At 38.1% G+C, this 21,713-nt stretch overlaps 1 protein-coding gene across 1 annotated transcript in view; it reads left to right on the top strand.

The window, feature by feature from the left end:
• The first annotated feature begins 3,399 nt into the window (after nucleotides 1–3,399).
• adamts9 (ADAM metallopeptidase with thrombospondin type 1 motif, 9) overlaps nucleotides 3,400–21,713 on the top strand; it is a 33,652-nt gene continuing 15,338 nt past the window's right edge. Inside the window, exons 1-16 of the mRNA XM_079857571.1 lie at nucleotides 3,400–3,709; nucleotides 4,371–4,750; nucleotides 6,726–6,885; nucleotides 9,013–9,302; nucleotides 11,214–11,297; nucleotides 11,426–11,550; nucleotides 11,750–11,790; nucleotides 11,923–12,028; nucleotides 13,383–13,529; nucleotides 13,815–13,956; nucleotides 14,158–14,262; nucleotides 16,078–16,223; nucleotides 16,497–16,678; nucleotides 18,007–18,143; nucleotides 18,268–18,385; nucleotides 18,569–18,664. Of these exons, the coding sequence (XP_079713697.1) occupies nucleotides 3,613–3,709; nucleotides 4,371–4,750; nucleotides 6,726–6,885; nucleotides 9,013–9,302; nucleotides 11,214–11,297; nucleotides 11,426–11,550; nucleotides 11,750–11,790; nucleotides 11,923–12,028; nucleotides 13,383–13,529; nucleotides 13,815–13,956; nucleotides 14,158–14,262; nucleotides 16,078–16,223; nucleotides 16,497–16,678; nucleotides 18,007–18,143; nucleotides 18,268–18,385; nucleotides 18,569–18,664 (2,356 nt within the window). The 5' untranslated portion in view covers nucleotides 3,400–3,612. The remainder of the gene's footprint in view (nucleotides 3,710–4,370; nucleotides 4,751–6,725; nucleotides 6,886–9,012; nucleotides 9,303–11,213; nucleotides 11,298–11,425; nucleotides 11,551–11,749; nucleotides 11,791–11,922; nucleotides 12,029–13,382; nucleotides 13,530–13,814; nucleotides 13,957–14,157; nucleotides 14,263–16,077; nucleotides 16,224–16,496; nucleotides 16,679–18,006; nucleotides 18,144–18,267; nucleotides 18,386–18,568; nucleotides 18,665–21,713) is intronic.

Below are 21,713 nucleotides of genomic sequence, written 5' to 3' on the forward strand. Positions count from 1 at the left end.
GCTGCTTTGTATCAGCGTGGAGGCTTAAGCAGTTTGGGCATTGAGTTATCTTTTTCAATTTCTATCACAGCTGAGAGTGATTAGGTCACCATGTTGTCCTTATGTTTGACACGAGAAGATATGTGAGTAGATGGGTCAGGCAGCCGTAATGCAAAGCCACGAAGGCTCAGATCAACAATACAACCACTTTTCTTAAACTAGCTGTCAAAATTCATATTAATCAAAGTTTGTCTGACTCCATCTGGATGCCCAATCCCACACGTTTTTCCAAGTACTCGCCATGGTCAGTGTCACAGCAGCGATACCATATGTAAAAAGCTCTCTTATAAGTTACAAGATGATGATGATTTAGTGTAGCCATTCTTGGTCAAAAGAAAATGTCTAAAAAACCTAAACAAATTACTTTTTGGAAGAGCAGAGGAGTTTTAGGACCACAGATGTGCTTTGTTGTGAAGTGGCATAGAAAAGGTCTTTCCAACCTTAGCAAGTTTAATCAGACTATCTCTGTTTGCACATCTTGATGGATCCCTGCTTTGCTTAATCTGTAGTTTTCCCATTCCACTGAGCAGTATAAAATTGGGGAAGTGCCTGAATTTGGAAAAGACCCCAAGCAGCTGCTCTAGATCTTGGAAAGTGTCCATGTTCAGTTTAGCTCCGTCAGCACTCTGACCTGGCTATGCATTTGATATTTAAAAGCTTATTAAGACAAAACACGGTAATAGAAGATTCAGCAATTCTAAGCACTAAATGAAAAGCATCTAGCTAAAATAGACATATTTCAACGCCTAAAAATCAGCCCCATATTTTCTATTTTGAGATAGTTCCCAAGAAAGCTTTTTTTAATGCAATATTCTGGGAATTTATTCTGAGGGCACAATCCAGAGACCACTGTGGTGGGAGGGTATGGCCTAAAAATAATTTTGTTTGAGATCAACATAAAAGACATGATATTGAGTGTGAAACACATTACATGGCTACGGAAGCCTGTTTCTGCCACCGAGTTAAAAGTAATTGTGATAAAGCATCTGCTAAATGGATATGTTAATGTATATCTTTAAATTTCTCATAATTGTGACTTTATATCTTATCTTTTATAAGCTCACTATATCTTATATCTCAAAATTGAATTTGTTTCACTCAATTATGACTATTATATTATATGTGACATTGTTTCTCGTAATTGCTACTTTGTTTACCGTAAGTTTGACTATGGCTCGCCATTGTAAACTTGTTTCTTAAAATTTTGACTTTAAAGACCAGATTTACTAACAGTTTGCACCAGGGCAAACTCTCTTTTGGCATTAAAAAACTACTGTCAGGATTTACTAAAGACACGCAGTAAAAAATGAGCACTGAAAAGGCATGGACAGAGTTATTTTTTGTGGATGACCTTATTGCATATGTATTTGTAGGAGTTTCTCTTTCAGACGCAAAATGTATGGGGAGGAGAGTATTTCAATGAATCCTTCCAGGTGATTTACTATGGTTTGCATTAGTCAATTTACTCACATCAGCGCTTTTTTGGAATTGCACTCTCACACTAATTTTCCCTGTTAAGAAAACCTGGCCCTAAAATCTCTCAATGTGGCTGTGTTTATTGTAATTGCCACTTTGTTTCTCATAAGTGTGACTTTATATCTCTTAATTTTAAATTTGTTTCTCATAATTGTGACTTTATATCCCACGAATGGGACTTTTTATCTAACAATGTTACTTTGTTTCTTAGGACTGCTAATTTGTTTAATTGTAACTTTATATCACACACAAAAGTGATTTTTTAAAATTATTTTAAACTTCACAAGTCACAAGTACCTTTATAATTTTTTACTCTGAGGGGGAAATAGGCTTTCATACATTTCTGAATGACTGCCAAGTATTTTTGTTGAGTTGCAAATGTATGCAGCATTCTAGAAATCAAAATGTGAACTTGTGTGTGCAATCTATCAGCAACCTGATGTGTTCAATTGGATCATAACTTGAAAAATTTCTCTCCACCCTATTTTTCTCACGAGAATGCACAAGACTCTGCCTGAACTATAGGATGAAGAAAAGAGCAATCCAGAACCGGGAAGACATTATATCTGATTGCCAGTTGATGGTGAGGTAAAGTTCAGCATGGTTGTTCAGGGACATTCAGTGTCTCATCTTGACCCTTCTTTGAACACTCAAGCCAACTTTCAGCATCCATTCAAGCTTTCTAGTTCTTATCATCTCATCAAAGGAAGTGAAGTTTACACTGACTTGAGGTCACCCTTGATACACTATTACAAGTCCAACACGCTACGGTCAGCCTCTCTCTCCCTCATTCATACTTTCCATTGAGGAGCCTACAGCTGGTGCACAGTAAAATCCACATTCACTCCAGGAAATCCTACAGTGTAGATAGGATCTCCAACTCCTTTCATCTAAACCTAAAACATAGCTGTAATGGAAAACCGTGTACTCTGCTTTGTCCAAATCTATAAGCCAATGAATCCCATGAAGCGGCAGATTTATAGTCACTTCAGAGAAGATAGTGTAGCCTAACTGTAAATAGAGAATACCTACAGTATAAGAGTTTGTGGCTTTAAGGAACAATGTGTATCGACCCAAGATGTTTATGCCGTGATTTATAAATCAGCTCATCAAAGTCTTCTTAAGATCTTAGGATGTTAGCAATTAGAGTCCAAAGTAACATTTGTTATTGATATATATTTAAGTGAATATTAGGCAAAATGCATAGGGATGCATCTCAATTGCTTTAAGTTATAATATCACATATATCAGAATTATATATTAGTCTTTGGCCAACCTGCTTTCTAATCACTGATATCAGCATTAGCCACTGAAAAACACTTGTCAGTCATATAAATGCCAGTAAATCCATATAAATGCATATTTATGGGACATATGTCTTGGGACAGACACAAATGCTTAAAATAAAAAGAGGGAAATTACCATATACAAGGGGTTGTCCTATAGGGAAACCTCAGTGGACTTCACCAGTAATGTCATATTCTATTCAAGATTGTTTCAGGTCAGGTGTTAAAATCTCATTACTCTCATCCTCATTACTCTTTAAAAGTCGAAGTTTACCACTTAATGACTTTTTACTTATTTTAATGCTGCTTGTATTAACGTGAACATTAATTTGACTAAGAACTAACTTAAGTGAGAAGCAGCGGTGTGCTTATCTAACTGACCGTATAGTTTAACAGCACAATCTGAAGCTGGAACAAGAACATAACGCACGTATGGACGATCATTATGAGTAATATGTTTAGTGGTTTTGAAAAGAAGTTTAGTCTGCACGCTACATTAGCGACACATATGGCAGGAGTGGCTTTCTAAGAGAGGGGTGTCTCTTAGAGTACGCCCAAGTCTCGGCTAAAGTAATCAGCAAACTGGAGACCACCACAGTTGCATCGACCCCCTTTCTGCTATTATGCATGCAAACCAAGAGCTCCGACCGAGCGCTTGTTAGCGACATGGAAGTCACTTCTGTAAAGTAGAGGAGAAACGCTTTGAATGTGCCAACCGTACGGCAGAAAGCCCGGCTGAGCGCGGCTTCAAGGGACAGCGGAATACTGTATTCGGGCTTGCTTGCATTCATTTCTCTTAACGTGGACAATCATGGTTTTGTTCTTCTGGGGACTAAGCTTTTTTCTATTTTTCTCTGATTTCATGAATGCACTAACTTCAACAGGGAGTCCGCGAAATTCAGAGAAAGGTAAGAGCTCTTTTCGCTCTCATTCAACTCAGTACCTTGAGTAGCAGAGAATGAATGACTTTCCTCGCTTGCTTCAGAGCTCATAGCGAGCAGTCTGAAGAGTCTTCGAGTAATAGTTTGAAACGTCAACTGACTGACACCTGATTAATCTGTTGGAGTCTGTTAGAATATGGCAGCTGTTTTGATTGCGATTTGTTGCATGGATAGGCTATGGATGGATTATTAAAGAAGACGTGAAGTTTTGTTAGGGTGTGCATCAACACTGTTACCTTCATATTTCCCTAATTTGAGTAACAAAAACTTATTTCTTAACATTGGTTTTCAAGAAGTGAACAAAAGTATGAAAAGGTATCCCCTTTCGTCACTTTTGTATGTTTATCAGTACAATGTCAACCCTGTTACCATGATTATTGATAACTAAAAAGCAGATTTTTATAGAAATATCGATTAAATTGTCTTTCAATTAATTGTAGTTTATCTTGTACTGTAGTCTTGGCTACGTTAACTTAAATAGTAAAACTGTCAACCCTGTTACACTTCAGTTTACCTGTTAGCCTAGATGGTGCCGTGCAATTTACGCTCATTATTAGCCTACACAGCAAACGGCATTCATAAAATGATCCATTGTTACTGAATTTGAAATCTCTGTTCTCGTCCACAGCGATATTACCGCAGTTTGGCGCGTATGAGATTGTAACTCCGGCAAGAGTGAATGAAGCCGGTGACAAACTGCCAACGGGCGTGCACTTCAAGAGGAGAAAGCGGAGTACCGACCCAATAACCGGCAACATCTCCCATCATTGGACCTCCCCACACGTCTATTATCAAATATCTGCCTTTGGGCAGGACTATTACCTTAACCTTACGCTCGAGTCGGGATTTATTGCCCCAGTTTACACTGTCACGATACTCGGAGCATCCAGTGAAGGTCAGAATTCAGAAGAGGGGGAGGAGGACACGGAGTATCAGCACTGCTTTTATAAAGGACATGTGAACGCTGGGCAGGACCATACTGCAGTAATCAGCCTCTGCTCCGGTTTGGTGAGTTTAAAAGACGTACTATTATTATCTCTATATTAATAATAACGATTATCATTATCACAGGCTAATTTATGCAATTAAGGTAGCAGTAAGCATTCGGAAACTTTGCAAATGTTCATATGTAGGCTACTTAATCTTTTGTATGTGATTAGGCTGCAGTATAATACCTCACCTACTTGAACAGAAATGTGGTGCAAGTTAGTTGTATAGGCTACATGAGGCAGGTCAGTTAGAAAGTATTTTCTCAAACCTGTTGGTATAGGCTACTACATCATCGATCGTACTACAAAATTGCGCTGTACTTGAGCTGGTGACGCACACTCATCAGTGGCATATAGTAGCAGTAGAGTGCTGACGTCAACGGCAGTCCATATATGGGACTCAGATGTCATTTGCTGATGTGAACGTAATTTCGCGCCATGTAACAGCGTTTCTCACAGATCAAAAGCAGTCGTGGGAACTAGTGCAGTGATTCGAATAGGTTCTTTCAAAGAACCTGTTCAAAAATGTATTCAGCGGTTCTTTCGTCGTCACGTGGTCCCTGACATCCCAGCAATGCTTGCTCAAAGTCTAAACCATTCCAATAAAAACACTTAAATAGAAAAAAAAATGAAAAGTGAAGAACTAATGTCATTTGTCATAATACAGTCTGTTGCATAAAGGCATGATTTAGTTAATTAAGAACCTATCATTTAGGCTACACGAAACAACACTGAAATGAATTTACATCTCCCTGCTGAAAATGTTTTAGAAAGTAGACTGAAAGAAAGTAGGCTAGTAGACGATTGGCTGTCTCAGTTCCAGGAACATTTGTGATTTCACTGATCACTTGTTTCTGCAAACAGAGAGAAAATAATAATAATTATTTAACACTATTAGGAGCCCTCCAAAACAATCTGTTACTGGTAAGACATCTGCTATAACATAATGAAATACTTACCTTAACATAAATACAATTTATGTTTAAAAAAAAAAGATTCGTAAGAATATATGGTAACTCTTCTTTTGATGTTTTTGAATAGCCGTCAATGGAGAAACACCGTCATAATGGTGGCATTTACCTGCAAATATTCATTGAAAAGATCTCCATTTAACAATTTAAAAATCTCTTTAACAATTGAGTATCGACGGAGGACACAAACTCATAAACTTATTAGTTAGGTCTATATGTCCCCTTAACAAACACCCAATCCTGGCTAGATTTCAGAAAACATTGTCAGAAAACAATGATCAATATAAGTCTATTGTTTTGAAATGTGCTATCATGGGAGCTGTAGATTTTCATTGAAAACCATGAAATATAGAAAGAACTGATTTAACTTACATTTTGGGGAAATTGTCACGAATCTGATACAAAATATCATTCTTTCAGGGTTTGAACCTATGACGTTTGGGTTACCTGTCTAGATAACAACTACACAACCACCCCCATTAGCTTACAGTGCCTGTAGCAAAGATCATATATTATATGGCATTTTAATGTCATAAACATTTATTGCACAGGTGTTTATATGCACACAATATTTTATAAGTAAATTAAGTCATGCTTGTTCGTGATGGCCAGTTGGTATCCCTTCATACAATACAGGTTTAAACAAACAATTTGTCTAAAATCCTTTATATATATATATATATATATATATATATATATATATATATATATATATATATATATATAATAACCGGCCTCAAAACTGTTTAGTATGTTTCTTCTTGATAATAAAGGGGGAACATTTGCAAATGTAGCAGAATTTTCCGAGTTATCAACCACATTCTGCATTCATTACCCCCCAGAGGCCAGTATACTGATATGCATGCAATGTATGTTTTCTTTATCACTCCATCAGCCACTTAGGGTTTGTACGTAAATAAAATCTTAGGGGGAAGTTGTAAGGGCAATTTACAGTCACACACTATGTGTGCATAGATTTCACTGGCCATGGACCAATTTAAACATTGTTGTTGTTTGTTTTAGCTTGGCACTTTCAGGTCACCAGAAGGGGAGTTTTTTGTGGAGCCCCTTCACAGCTACAATGGTGAACATTTTGAAGAAGAACACATCAAACCTCATGTCGTGTACAGAAAAGATGTCTCAAAAAAGAGTGTGGATGATCTGACAGCATGTGAAACTTCAGGTAAGCAGGAATACACCTAAGTCCTACATTTTGAGTGGGAAAGTTTTAAGATGACAATCATTAGATATATTTTAAACATTAAAGCAAACCAATGATGGTAGTAGTCACATTAACAGAAATTCAACATTAGATACTGTACTGGATCTTGACATTTCCGAAACATGCTTGAAGTAGTTGACCAATCACAACACACTGGTCCAGCCGACCAGTCAGAGCACATTGCTCTTATCGGAAGGAGGGGCTTAGAAACAGGAACTACTGTAAACAGATTGTTATGACAGAAGAGAAGGAAGAGAGGAACATTTAAGCATAAACCTATTTTAGTAGACCCTAAAAACTAAATTAAAACTTTGAAAAAGTGCATTATGTCCTCTTTTTCAAAATAAGAATCATTAAATTATTACCACATTGTTTTTGTGTAGCTATGAAAATGGTATGTTAACTCATAACTAATTTACCCAGTTACAATTCTGTAAATCTAAATATGACCATGGTTATATGAGTGTGTCACAACCACACTAGACATGGAAACAGATATGCTATAAGTATATGAGCTTACAGTATACCACCTACAGTATTTGTATGCACATTTTCGGATATATTGCATTAAAAAACGCTGGATGGAAACACCAAGATACACATAAAAAACTCTAAAAATGAGCACAAAAATCATATGCGCTCAGTTGAGGCGGATAATTTTTTTATCCGATAAGAAGGCATGCACATAAACTATGATGGAAACACATTTACTGAAAAAATCCCTCCAATGCGCAACAAAAAACTCAAGTGACTTTGTCTCAACAGTGGATGTGATTGGATAACTGCAGTAAATAGCAGACAAATTTCATTGAACAGCATCTCAAATGTTGATTTCATCATTCTAAAATGTCTGAGGCAAAGTCTGTCATCAGAATTATTTGGTATAATGACCTCCCAGAAGTGTCTCAATTAATTGCATTCACAAACAGCAGGCATTTCTTCTGTGCGCTCTGAGACGCAAGTCATTCATAAAGTAGGAAAAAATAGCCACAGTGGCTTCCCCGATTGCAGCAGCTTCCATTTTTGTTATATATATTTTGTACCAATTTCCCATGAAGTGAGGATTTTGTTCTCTTGAACATGAAATGGAAACACTGCTTAATTTGCAAATGTTTTATGCAATATTCCAATTTTGCATATAAGTTCAATTCGCAACCTTGACTGGAAACATAGCTATTGGCATTAAAATACTCATAGTATAACATTCATGGTATCTTTTACATCCTTTGCTTTTCTGTTTTCAAATGTCATTGAGTAGAAGTCAGTGGAACATGAAAAATCATTGGAAGTTCTTGGTATCAGTCCAATCTTAGTTTACTGCCTCAAAATCCTGTTGACTCTTGCACTTCCTGTAGCTTGAAGATAAGGAAACTCAAGAGGCACAATACCATGAAAGCCACGTGGTGAGCTGCATTGTAGTAAAGCAATGCCAGTTTTAAGTGTTTGGAAATGTAATATTACAAAAATAAATTTAGATAGGGCTAATGCACAGTGCTATGTATCAAGAACACTCAATGGCAGCATTGTTTTTTGAGTTTGGTATTGTGTTATGTAATGGAAAAGTTTGGCCCCCAAAAGTGCTGGGAGGAGAACTTTTTTTTTTTTTTAGATCGCATGATTTTTATTGAAAACTCCATTGTGGCATTCTTTTTTTCTAGTGGAAGAATGTAATGTAATTTATTCCTGTGATGGCAAAGCTGAATATTAAGCATCAATACTCCCGTCTTCAGTGTCACATGATCATTTAGAAATCATTCTAATATGCTGATTTTTGGTGCTCAAGAAACATTTATTATTATCAATGTTGAAAACAGTTGTGTTGCTTAATATTTTTGTGGCGCATTTCTTTTGAATAGAATAGAAAGTTCAAAAGAGATTTGTATGTTCAATTGATGGAGGTTTGCCACTTTCTACAGTCCATCTGATCATCTAATATACAGTAGATCATGATAAATCCTCCTTAGATTCTGGTTATCACTGGACATCACCCTGTGATATTATTTCCTATATATAGAACAGTTTATATAATACAAATTATTTTAGTAGTATTTAACATATTATTTGTATTGTTCTCCTCCTTCATTCCAGGACACATAGAGCCACATCACAGACACAGGAACAGACTGAAGAGAAAGTTGCCCTCAAGCATGCTGTCCGACCTGGAGACTCTTAATTCCAGGCTCTTCTCTGCCCCCTTCCCCTCCTCAGAAAACAAGCACAACTCCGCTAATGAAAGCAGTGACTCCAAGCCACACCGGAGATCAAAGCGTTTCCTCTCCTACCCCCGTTTTGTTGAAGTCATGGTTGTGGCAGACAGCAAGATGGTGGAACATCATGGAAGCAACCTTCAGCACTACATTCTTACACTGATGTCCATAGTAAGTTCCGCCTAGTTATCAATAGTCTTCTGCTTTGATGGGTCTGTGTCTGATGCTTTAGGTCTATGTGACAGATCATTAGCATGGGGTGAATGTGTCTGACAGACTTGATGAATGTGAATATAAAACAAATAAAATCAGGTATGTTGCATTCACAGCATGCTTTAGATGTTTTTTCGTTGGAACTCACAGGGAGGTTAGATGACCTATATTTTGATCTTGGCAAAGGCTGCATTCTCAGCAGGACCTGGCAGCACAAGCTAGTTCTCAATGGCCAAGAAACATTTTTCCCATTCTCCCATTAAGAACGCTCCACTCCTGCCTGGCCCTCTTTGATGAGAATGGCCAGGTTCATGCCCCCCATGGTTCGGGTCCCGCGTCTGCCGCGATGCGGCGGCTTAGATCATGGGGGTCGCACATGGAGCATACGGAGGAGTTTGAGACAGGCCCAGCCCTTTTCATCATCTCTGGTGGGCAAGGCTTACATGATAGCAGGTCAGGCTGGTGCATGCCTTCACAAATATGGCAGGGAGCAGCCCTAGCCACAAGCCTACAGCTCCTCACATTGAAAGCAACAGAAGGAAAGTGTTGCTTCTCGAGCCCCCCCTCAACAAGCTTGGGGGTTGAGACAGCATTCTCGCCCTAAGCTTCCTCATTCTCTTGAGGAATGCTTCAGGGAAGAGGTCCTGACTCCAGTCTCAGGCCTCTGAGGGCGAGCTCTCTCAAGCTCGGGTGTACCCGCTCCTCCATGGAGCCCTCAGGAAATCGATCTGCCAATTGATCAGCAGTGTGAAAACTTCTACCAAATGTGTCTCAATAGGTCCTGTGTACAATAGAAAAGGGGTACAGAATCCAGTTCGGTTCTCGACCACCAAGATTCGACGGGGTGTTATCTACGGTAGTGGGCCCTGAGCAGACTCAGGTGCTGGAACAGGAAGTTCAGCCTCTCTTGGCGAATGAGGCCATAGAGCGTATTCCTCCTTCTGAGAGAGGGTCTCGGTTCTACAGCCGGTACTTCATAGTTACAAAGAAGGATGGGGGGTTGCGTCCCATCATAGATCTAAGTCAGTTAAACCTTACTCTGTGGAGATACAGGTTGAAAATGTTGACGATTCCTCTTATTGTGACTCAAATCAGATCCGAGGACTGGTTTAACATGATAGACCTAAAGGACACATACTTCCATATTTCCATCCTTTCTCAAACAAAGTAAGTTCCTGAGGTTCCCTTTCGGGGTCGAAGCTTACCAGTATCGGGTTCTTCCGTTCGGCCTAGCATTGTCTCCCCGCACATTCACAAAGTGCATGGATATAACTCTGGCTCCTTTGAGATTCCAGGGCATCTGTGTACTCAATTGCATCGATGACTGGTTATTAATAGTTGTCCTCGCCCACATAAGGCGTTTGAGGCTATGACTGAACTCCAAGAAGAGTATGCTTTCTCCAGTTCAGAGGACAACTTTTCTAGAAGTAGTTTGGGACTCGGTTACCATGCAGGCACGACTGATTTCTGCTCGTATCGAGTCGGTTCTCTCAGTGGTGAGCAGAATCAGGCTAGGCCAGGCCGTCAGTGTGAAACAGTTTCAAAGGCTGTTGGAACTCATGGCAGCCGTGTCCAATGTGATACTCCTGTACATGAGACCCTTGCAGTGGTGGTTCAAGACCAAGGTTTTTTTTTTTTTGGTGATGGAGTCAATTTGGAGGCTTAGGGCAAGAGTGTATATTATAATGTAATATACCATATATAACATTACAGTATACTGTAAAACTGTATTATATTAAGAACTATGGGATAAAGGCCAAAACCGGCCAGATATAAGTTTAAATGGTTGAAACTCTCTCGGGCAAGTAATTTGAGAAGTAATTAGAAGCTTTGACAATGAATTTCAATTGTCTGTATTCTCTCACTCAGGTTTCCTCCATCTATAAGGATCCCAGCATTGGAAACCTGATTAACATTGTTATTGTGAAATTGGTCATTATAAAGAATGAGCTGGTAAGAGTTCAGCATTAAGACCTCTTTTAAATGTGCTTAAGTAGTTCTTTACAGTTAAGCCCTAATTATTTCTGTAAGGGTAAATGTATTCAAATGTTTCAGCATCACCTGTCTCTATTCTTCTGCAGGATGGTCCCACTATCTCTTTCAATGCACAAGCCACTTTGAAAAACTTCTGCATATGGCAGCAGAGTCAGAACCACCTGGATGACAACCATCACTCACATCACGACACTGCCATCCTAATCACAAGGTGAAAGAGATTTTATGAGAGGGTTTAGAACTTGTATTTTTTAAATTATTTATGGTGCAACAACTTTTCAAATTGGGTTACACTTTTCAAGGCTACAAAGGCAGAAAGTAGAATGCAATTAACAGCATGGACACATGTGATATAAAATGGTATCCAAGTACTTGTAAAGCATTTGTAAAGCCTTGTTCTATTTTTTTAGGCAGGACATCTGTCGAGCACGGGACAAGTGTGACACTTTAGGTAAATCTTTGTGTGAAAAGAGTGATTATGATCCTATTGAAGCTGACAATGAGGATGATGTTGACGATGGCAATTACAGCAACAGCTATGATTGATATTCCTTTAGTTTTGTGTTCTCTCATGCATTTTTAGGTCTTGCTGAGCTGGGTACAGTTTGTGATCCCTATAGAAGTTGCAGTATTAATGAGGATAATGGACTCAGTACTGCTTTCACCATCGCTCATGAGCTTGGCCATGTGTGAGTACTGTTTTTGTGAAATGTTTTGCTTCATAAATGTGCTTTATGCCACTTTGTTTGTTGTTTTGCTATGTAGCACAATGATAGTTAGGAATTTTTAAGTTTTAAGTGTGGCTTAAGTGTCCAAAGACTTTTTGTGCCTGTAATATCACCTGCATTATAAATGCTATTTGTCATATGGACTTTGCTTGAGAGGAGCTTTTATTATACCGAGAACTACATTATCTTTAAAACATTAGTAGTGTTTCTTTCATTTTTGGATGTTTGGGGGAGATGTCATTGCCTTTTGTACAGTTTGATAACAGTGTGTCTGTGTCTGATATGCAACTTCTCAAGGTCTTTTGCAGAAATGACTAAACTACTCAGTTATACTCTGTGTTTTTTTAGCTTAATAGAGTCTTAAAGGTAAATATTAAATAATCTAAATAAATTATACCATGGCACATACAACGGTCTCATGATGTTACCTATTTCAGTCATAGCTTGGCTAACATCCTCATTTAAAGGCTATCGTTTATCCCACAATATTGGCAAATGCATCTACACCAAATTCGCATGTACAGTCATAAGAAAAATTACCTCTAAAAGAACTCCCTTTTTGAATTCCATTCTTATCCGGTGGCAGGTGGTGACATCAGTGCCGTGCGCTTGAGTACGGATTTAGTCCTGGTGCTGTACAGTGTAATGCCATGCACACCACCTCTCTCCAATATAATTTGTCTCCAAAACTATATTTACTAAAGATTTGGAAAAAATATTTACAATACCTATTTTTTTTATCCTTTATGGTATTGGATATTTAATTGTTCATGCAAATTTTTACATTTAGATTACCTTCGATGTCATCTAACACTTTTTATAACTAAAGTTAATCTTTAAAATCTCTAAAAACTATTTAATAACACTGATAAATGTAATCGTTAGCAAATCTCAACATGAATATCCATACTACATACTGTACATCATAATGTTGTGATGCTTAAATTCACTTGTAGTATTTAAAATGATTGATTCTATTGAATTTTTATTTTAAAATGTATCTAGAACAAATGTTGTTTTATCAAATATATTAATCAGTTATCCTGCATAATATTAATTTTTTTTTTTTTAAATGATGGGTTTATTATAATTTTTTTCTAAATTGACTGCCAATTAATCAGCTTGCCGAATATATCAGCCTGTCACTACTTCTCTCTACTGGCTTTTTCATAGGGTCATAGTACAAATGTGAAAATACCTGATATTGGTCAGTCTTACAGATACTGTGTGGATCACAGTACATGTGTCCTGAACCTGCTCATCGTCTTGTCCTGTTTGTGTGTGCGCATGTGTGTGTTTTCAATCATGCCCTCAGGTTCAACATGCCTCACGATGACAGTAACAAATGCAAAGAGGATGGAGTCAAGAACCAGCAACATGTGATGGCCCCTACGCTCAACTATTACACCAATCCTTGGATGTGGTCCAAATGTAGTCGAAAATACATCACAGAGTTCCTCGAGTATGTAAACCCCTTTTACACTGCGTAGTGACAGGTTGTTATTGAGCCTGTGATGTTGGCTTGGACTCTTGAAGTTGAGCACCACCGAATGTTTAAAGTCCAGCTTGGGCATACATTTGTTTTCTTCTAAACATTCTCAATTGAGACGGAAACAACGTCATCTGTAGCAAACGGAACAGAATCTCTTTTTTTTTTGTGTTCGATCACCTACTGAGAAGATTTCTGTTGTTTGTCTCTTGTTTGTTTTGTTTTCTTTCAGCTCATTCGTTTATCATTTCTCATTAGCACAGGGTATGGTGAGTGTTTGCTCGATGAGCCGGTTTCTAGGCCATACAGTTTGTCCCAGCAGCTGCCTGGACAGATATATAGCGTCAATAAACAATGTGAGCTGATATTTGGGCCTGGAACACAGGTGTGCCCATATATGGTGAGAAGATCCCTCAAGGAATTGCATAACATACTGACATGGACATCTTCTAGTGTGTATTATCTATTCTGAAATAATTCATGGACCTGTTTTTAAATAAGTGACTTTTAAAGCATGTTACATGTGCAGAAAACAGGCATCATTACAAATTTTGTGTGTAAGATGTTAAAGCTAACATTTAAGTGTTTGGATGTTGTGCAGACACAGTGCCGGAGATTGTGGTGCACCAGTCCAGAAGGAGTCCAGCGTGGCTGCCGGACCCAACACATGCCATGGGCTGATGGGACAGAGTGCTCTCCAGGAAAGGCAAGCACTTCAGAAAACTAAATTTACAGCAACATGTACAGTGTTTGGAATTGTGTTAGAGCTATTCAACCCCTTTTTTTGGAATGTGGCAAGGGTTCTGATTCAGTGAAACAGAATGGGACCCCAGCGATCAGCCCTTGTCAACGAGTGTAAAAAAAAAAAAGTGTTGTTAAATAACAAACATAAAGATCTGAAATCCCCTCATTTCTTGGAACACATTTGGTATTATTTAAAGGAACAGGTCACTCAAAAATTAAAACTGTCATCATTTACTGACCATCATGTCGTTCCAAACCTGTTTGACCTGTATTTCTTCTGTGGAGCATACAAGAAGATATTTAGAAAAATGTCTCAGCGTTGTTTTTTTGTTTTTGTTTTTTTGTCTGTACAATGAAAGTCAACAGGCTCCAGTGTTGTTTGGACCCCAACATTCCCCAAAAAATCTTTGAATACCTTCCAAAAATATGTTGCGAAGTAGAAAGAAAGTTATACAGTTTTGGAACAACATGAAGAAATCATTTTAGTTTCTGAAGTTATATTTTTCATCTTTGGGTGGATTATCCCTCTAGCTTTTCCTATTATGAAACAAGGCTGGTTGCTTGTGGACAGTTTGCAGTATGTTAATAGTTTTGTTTAATTTCAATACCATGACATATACTCATTATGTCTCTTGAAAGAACTTCATGCAATAAACACATTATATTTCTGCACATGTTGGAGTTGCAAAGCAGATGAAAAGCAGATTCTTCTATGTAACTTCAAGCACATATTTCCTCCAAATAGCGACCAAATCACTTCCACAGTGACACTCGTCCACACTGATATATTGCTTTGTTTTTGCCCTTGTTTTACAATGTTTCCCAGATTGTGAACTCTAGTCAGAATTATGCAGTGGTAATGATTGTAAACAGCATTGCATCTCTCATGACCTCCATATGAAAAGCGTTGCAGATAGCATCACAAAAGGGCAGTTTTACAAGGTTGCTAGGTATCTCAACACTAACTTGCTGCAAATGCTTAGTTTTTTCTCTGAATGTCATATGGCTGAATTCATATGGAATGACTTTGCTGTGGTATCATGCAACTCAATTTATCTAGATATAGAATCAGTATCTTGCATCTTGTTTTGATTTTAACAATGGGACCACCCAATATATGTGGATTGTCTGGTAATCATTGGGTGAAACTGTTTTAAATCAAAGCTTGACCCATTTGCAATGAAATGGCAGTGTAGTGCTTTAGCTTGATGCTTCGCTCCGTGAAGTTTGTTGCACCTGAAAATGCTGATATGAATCATATGAAAGGGATTTGTATGATTAAGAAAACAAACTAAATGACTTAACAGTGCTATCAATGCCGATATCATGGGGTCCACTTTATGGGAAAGCGAGAACGGTCTTTGGTGTTTTATGCCCCCAACGGCGCCTTCCAGGCAGCGAGGGGATGGGTAGGTTTAAGGTTGAGGGTAGGGTTAGCTGCCTCTAAGGAGCCATTGGGGGCTTAAAACACCATCGAGCAAGCGAGAACTGATAAAAAATGTAAATGTGCACCTTGAATGCAATGCTCTTTGGATAAAAGCATCTGCCAAATGCATAAGTGTAATAAGTGTCATTTTGTTCCGAATGACTAAAAAGTTTGTTGAAATTAAACAACTCAGCCAACCAGATGCTGGACAAGGAGTGCTTTTGAGTGAAACAAAAGAGACTTTGAATTGAATCATGTTGTCTGTGTATCAACAGCATTCTTCGTCATTCTAGTTAGTGGCAGTCATGACTGATTCTGCAATCATCTTTTCTCTGTTTTCTCCTCTTGCAGCATTGTAAACATGGCCTGTGCATCCCTAAAGAGCATGATTCCGTTCCAATAGAGGGGGCCTGGGGCGTGTGGAGTCCCTTTGGCACATGCTCAAGGACCTGCGGAGGGGGAATCAAGATCGCTGTGCGCGAGTGCAACCGACCCGTGTAAGCTGCCGCTCTTTGTAGTCTAGCATCCTCAATGGACTGTGAATTGGCACCAGGTTTCTCAATGTTCCCTGACAAATGGCAGCAGCAAATCCTTTTTAAAAAAGAATATTCTTCAAAAGTGCACTTGGGTTGACAGCAGGCTTTGCTCTGTTTAAATTGCAGTTGAACAGAAACATAATCAAGAAAACAGAAGGGACTTTGAAAGGATTTTGTAATAAAGTTTTCCCAATGTGACCATGTGCTCTGATTGTGTGTTTTTATGATATTTAGGCCCAGAAATGGGGGAAAGTATTGTGTTGGACGAAGGATGAAATTTCGTTCCTGTAACTCTGAGCCATGCTCCAAGCAAAAGAAAGACTTCAGGGAGGAACAGTGTGCCAACTTTGATGGGTTACACTTCAACATCAATGGTCTACCTCCAAATGTCCGCTGGGTGCCAAAGTATAGCGGAAGTAAGGCATTCAGTCCAATGATTGCAACTGGAACATCATGGGCTGTTTAAAAAAACAAATTAAAAGGACAGTTTTCATAAAAATGTCAACAAAAATTAATTTCTTACTGTCATGTCGTTACAAACCTGTAAAACATTCTTCTGTGGAACACAAAATTATGTCTTGAAGAATATACATGCAGGTATTTTTCAAACAATGACAGATTATAGTGACGATGTCTGTTAAGCTTCCAGAAAAGACAAAAACAAAACACCAAACGCAGACCACAAAATAATTTTTATCACCAGTAAACTTATGAAAAATCTGATGCATGAACAAATTGTTCAGTCTGGTTTTAGAAACGAATCAATTGAAAGAAACCTCTCAAAAGAATGATTTGTTCAATGATCCGGTTTATAAGTTCAACACACTGATTCAATAATCCGATAACAGCAGTTAACAGAGTTAACCGTTCAATGGAGAAGAAGACTTTCAGTGAATAATACTTTTGAAATATCGGTCTGAAAGTAGTTTTGAGCAACATTTATGGCACTTTTTTGTAATTTGGGAGCTTAACAGACATGTTGTAAGAGCCGCGTTAGGATTATTAAAAAAAATTCCTTTTGTGTTGTACTGTATGTACTGAGCAAATAATGTCAGACTTTGATTTTTGGGTGAACTCACTTGGGGGAATATTAATCCCTTTAATAGAATAATATGTTTCCAGTTTTATTGTTAACTAAAATAAAAACACTTAAACAATTGTTTTTGTTCATTAAAATAAATGAAATCATAAAACTTAAAAAAAAAAAAAAAAAAAAATTCAATTTAAAATAATAATAATAATAAAAATGACAAACCGACAAAATTGCTAAAACTAACATATAAAAATACAAAAAGTTAATTAAAAACATGTATAAATACTATAATAGTATATAAATAATATTAAAATAACACTGCACATTTCTCACTTGATGTTTTCCAGTAGTCTCTGCTCATTTGGCCTCAGGATTTGTTGAGGGTGTCCCTATAGAATACGTTTCTTAATTTTATTTTAGTTTAAACATAGTGTTAAACCAGTACATAATTGCCTTCGGTATGTATAACCCATATTAAACAAGTCCCTAGAATTCCCTCATGATTTGAGAAACGATGATGATTTGAAAGGTTCCATATATACTTTCAAAATCAAATTACCAAACACAATTAAATTTCAATTAACTTGATAATTGCGTTGTACAAAGCTGTGATGAGAAACATATTATCAATGTCCTAAATACAGTAGGGTTGAGGTCAGACTGTATTAACTCTCTCTCTCTCTCTCTCTCTGATGTCTCTGTGTGATGTAGTTCTGATGAAGGATCGCTGTAAGCTATTCTGTCGTGTGGCGGGCAGCACAGCTTACTACCAACTCAGGGACAGAGTTATTGATGGCACACAGTGTGGGCCTGACACCAACGACATCTGTGTTCAGGGTCTGTGCAGGGTAGGTGCATTTGTGTGTGTGTATGCAACTTAAATCAATAAATATCCTGCATGATCTGAAGGAATATTCCTGTATAATCCTGTTCAAGTGTCCTCTGAACTAATTCCACATCCTGTTTCTACAGCAAGCAGGATGCGACCATGTGTTGAATTCCAAGGCCAGGAGAGATAAGTGTGGGGTGTGTGGTGGGGACAACTCATCTTGCAAGACTGTTGCAGGAACATTCAACATAGTGCATTATGGTAGGTGTTACAGGCTGTCAGTTTAGTACAGTTCTGTTTATGTCAGTCAAAGTAACCCAGAGTAGCTTAGTTCAAAATCTGTTTGATTCACTTCAGTTCCATGCACTTCAGCCCAATTTCAGAATAAAAGAACAATAATATTTTAGGAAGAATATTTTATTGATTTCTGCTTTTTTTTTACAGGCTACAATGTTGTGGTGCGAATTCCCAGTGGTGCTACAAACATAGATGTGAGACAACACAGCTACTCAGGGAAACCAGAGGACGATAACTACCTCGGTGAGACATTAAATAGAATAGCATATAACTTTTTTTTATTTTTATTTCTGCTATGTTGTAGCCCTGCACATGACATACAGAAAATATAAATAGGCCTATATCGTGGCCACAAATTAAGAATTCATTCTCTCCTTTTAGTAAATCGTGGCCATGATTTACTAATTCGTTCCCTCTTTTTAAGTAAATCGGACGTTCAATATAATTATTCATTACCTCGATATAAATCAAGGGAACAAATTATTATATTGTGCACATGATTTAGTAAAACGAGGGAACGGCTTACAGTGCTGTGCAAAATTCTTAGGCATGTTAATATCCCCACCCCAAAAATGTCCCCAAAAATGGTTTTAAGTCAGTTATTCATATCTTTTGCTGTAGTGTGTCAGTAGGAACTATCAGTTTACATTTCCAAACATTCTTTTTGCCATTAATTGTAATAATCCAGTGAGATTTCTGTATGCACAAGGAATCTGACAACAGCCGGTATGATCTGATCTCACCATCATCGAGTCCGTCTGTGATTACATGAAGAAACAGAAGAAACTGAGACAGACTAAATCCAGAAGAACTGCGGGAACGTCTCCGAGATGCTTGAAGAAACCTTCCTGCAAAGCTACCTGAAAAACTATGCGCAAGTGTACCTGGACAAAAGCCGTTTTAAACGCAAAGGGTCGTTACACCAAATATTGATTTGGATTTGTTAATAGAAGTTAAATCATAAATAAATTCAATTTGTGATTTTATTTTTGAAAGCATTCTCACTTTACAGCATTTTAACACAAGTGCCAGTACTTTTCACAGTACTGTAGCTTTGCAGGAAGGTTTCTTCAAGCATCTTGGAGACGTTCCCGCAGTTCTTCTGGATTTAGTCTGTCTCAGTTTTTTCTGTTTCTTCATGTAATCACAGATGGACTCGATGATGGTGAGATCAGATCATACCGGCTGTTGTCTGACTCCTTGTGCATACAGAATTGTCACTGGATTATAACAATTAATGGCAAAAATAATGTTTAGAAATGTAAACTGATAGTTCCTACTGACACACTACAGCAAAAGATATAAATAACTGACTTAAAACCATTTTTGGGGACATTTTTGGGGTGGGGATATTAACATGCCTAAGACTTTTGCACAGTACTGTATATCATGCACACAATTTACTTAATAGTGCAGAAAGTGATTTCTGAGAATCGCTGTTGAACACTGTTGATATTTGAAATCAACCCAAACATACCCCTTCTTGTATTGCTCCACCCCCAAAATGCACGAACACGCAATGCAAGAGTGGATGTATCTTTTTCATAGCAGAAGCGAAGCAAGATAAAGCTCTGCGAAAAATAAAGCGAAAATGACGAACAAATGACAAGGAAGAGTATATACAAGCAAGTGTTTGTTGTTAGTCACCAGCAGTACACACTCAAAACCAATGTTACTCATGTATGGAACAGAAACAACGCAACATCCGTGTCTGTTTTCAGGTCTGCTTAGGTCTCTCCAGCACTGGAAAGCGTTTCATATATTAATGCAGGTCCTAAAACACTTGCCTGATCATATCCCTTCTTTTTCCAGTGATATTCCTCTGACTTTTTCTATTTTGTAACACTATCAGCTAGGGTTGTGCCGATGGACGATATCATCGTCCTTCGTGATGGCTGACCGACATAAAGATGGAGACCCACCATCGTGATGCCACGCCTCCGACCCTGTCAGATCAGCCCAGTCTCACGGCAGTTCGTGTTCGTGTGTACACTAGTGGTTGGGAACCTATGGCTCGCGAGCTACACCTGGCTCTTAGGCAAAAATCATGTGGTTCGCAAGGTCTCTCACCCTTTACCAACAAACGATAAAAAAAATTAAGACGTGTGTGCTCAGTGCTGTTCGCGAATGTCACGAGTCACCACAGCAATCAACTAACCGCTTACGTTTCTGTGGTAACCTAACAGTTACAGCTCCTGCCCTGGGATTCAAGCAGCTGCTGCTTAAGGTGATGGCGAAAATCATTTTAGAACAGCAGCAAAAATGTAAAAGTAGGCTATATCAACTTTAATATATCTTTTATTGAAATGGGTGCTTTGCTGTGCAAAGAGACATTTCGAAACATTTCACCCGCTAGCCGCTGGTACTTTCACTTTTGCAGCAGAGACCCTTTATATCCAGTGGCGGCTGGTGCTAAAATTTTTTGGGGGGGCACAACAAACTGAATTTTTAATTCAGGACTGAATGTAGGCTTATTGTTAAATAACAATTTAACAGTGATAATGTAGCTATCATAAGCCTAAAGTTTAGCTAAAACTTCAGCCGGTAGGGTTTGGAAATAGCCAATTGCCAAATAAATCTGAATTTTTGGGCTAAATGGCGATGTATGGTATAATCTGAGTATTTAATTATTATTTTTCTATTTGAATAAAAAAAAAACCTGTATTTAATTATTTTTTTTTAAATATTTAATATCCTGATCGATATTGTCCTACAAACAATGTTTATATTGAAGGTTATAAAAACAAACATAGTGTAACCTTGCTGTCTATCTGCAGTCTATCCAAAAAAGGGGTCAAATGAATCACATTACATTTATATTTATAATCTAGTGCTAATGTATATTTTAGTCAGAATAATTGCGCTCCTGTAATTGCGCTCCGTCTGTTCGGCGCGCATGCACGCGGGGGCGCTCGTTCACGGAAGTATAGCTTGCAGAAAGCTCGCCCACTCATGACAGCAAACTGGACTTTCTAACATTTACAGATGGAGAATATGTCCGTGAAATGTAAGTTATGCACTGAGGAAATTATTGGATGTCACTTCAGCTTATGGCTAAATACTAATAGAGGTACATTTGTTTCCACCAATCGCTGCACAAGTTAAGGTTACGTATGATGACGAAAGCACGTTAGTGCGAGCCCTCCCGGAACCCATAGAGAATGCATTGCAGTGCCTGCAGTTTGAAAAAAAAAATCTTTGAATGTAAGTCTATGGGAAGACTCTGGGCGATTCTCAGCCAGAGTGAAATCGCCCAAAAAGAGGCGGTACTCCACAGAACGTGACTCGGCGC

The sequence above is a fragment of the Squalius cephalus genome, assembly GCF_949319135.1.
Source record: "Squalius cephalus genome assembly, chromosome: 22".
NCBI lineage: Eukaryota > Metazoa > Chordata > Actinopteri > Cypriniformes > Leuciscidae > Squalius > Squalius cephalus.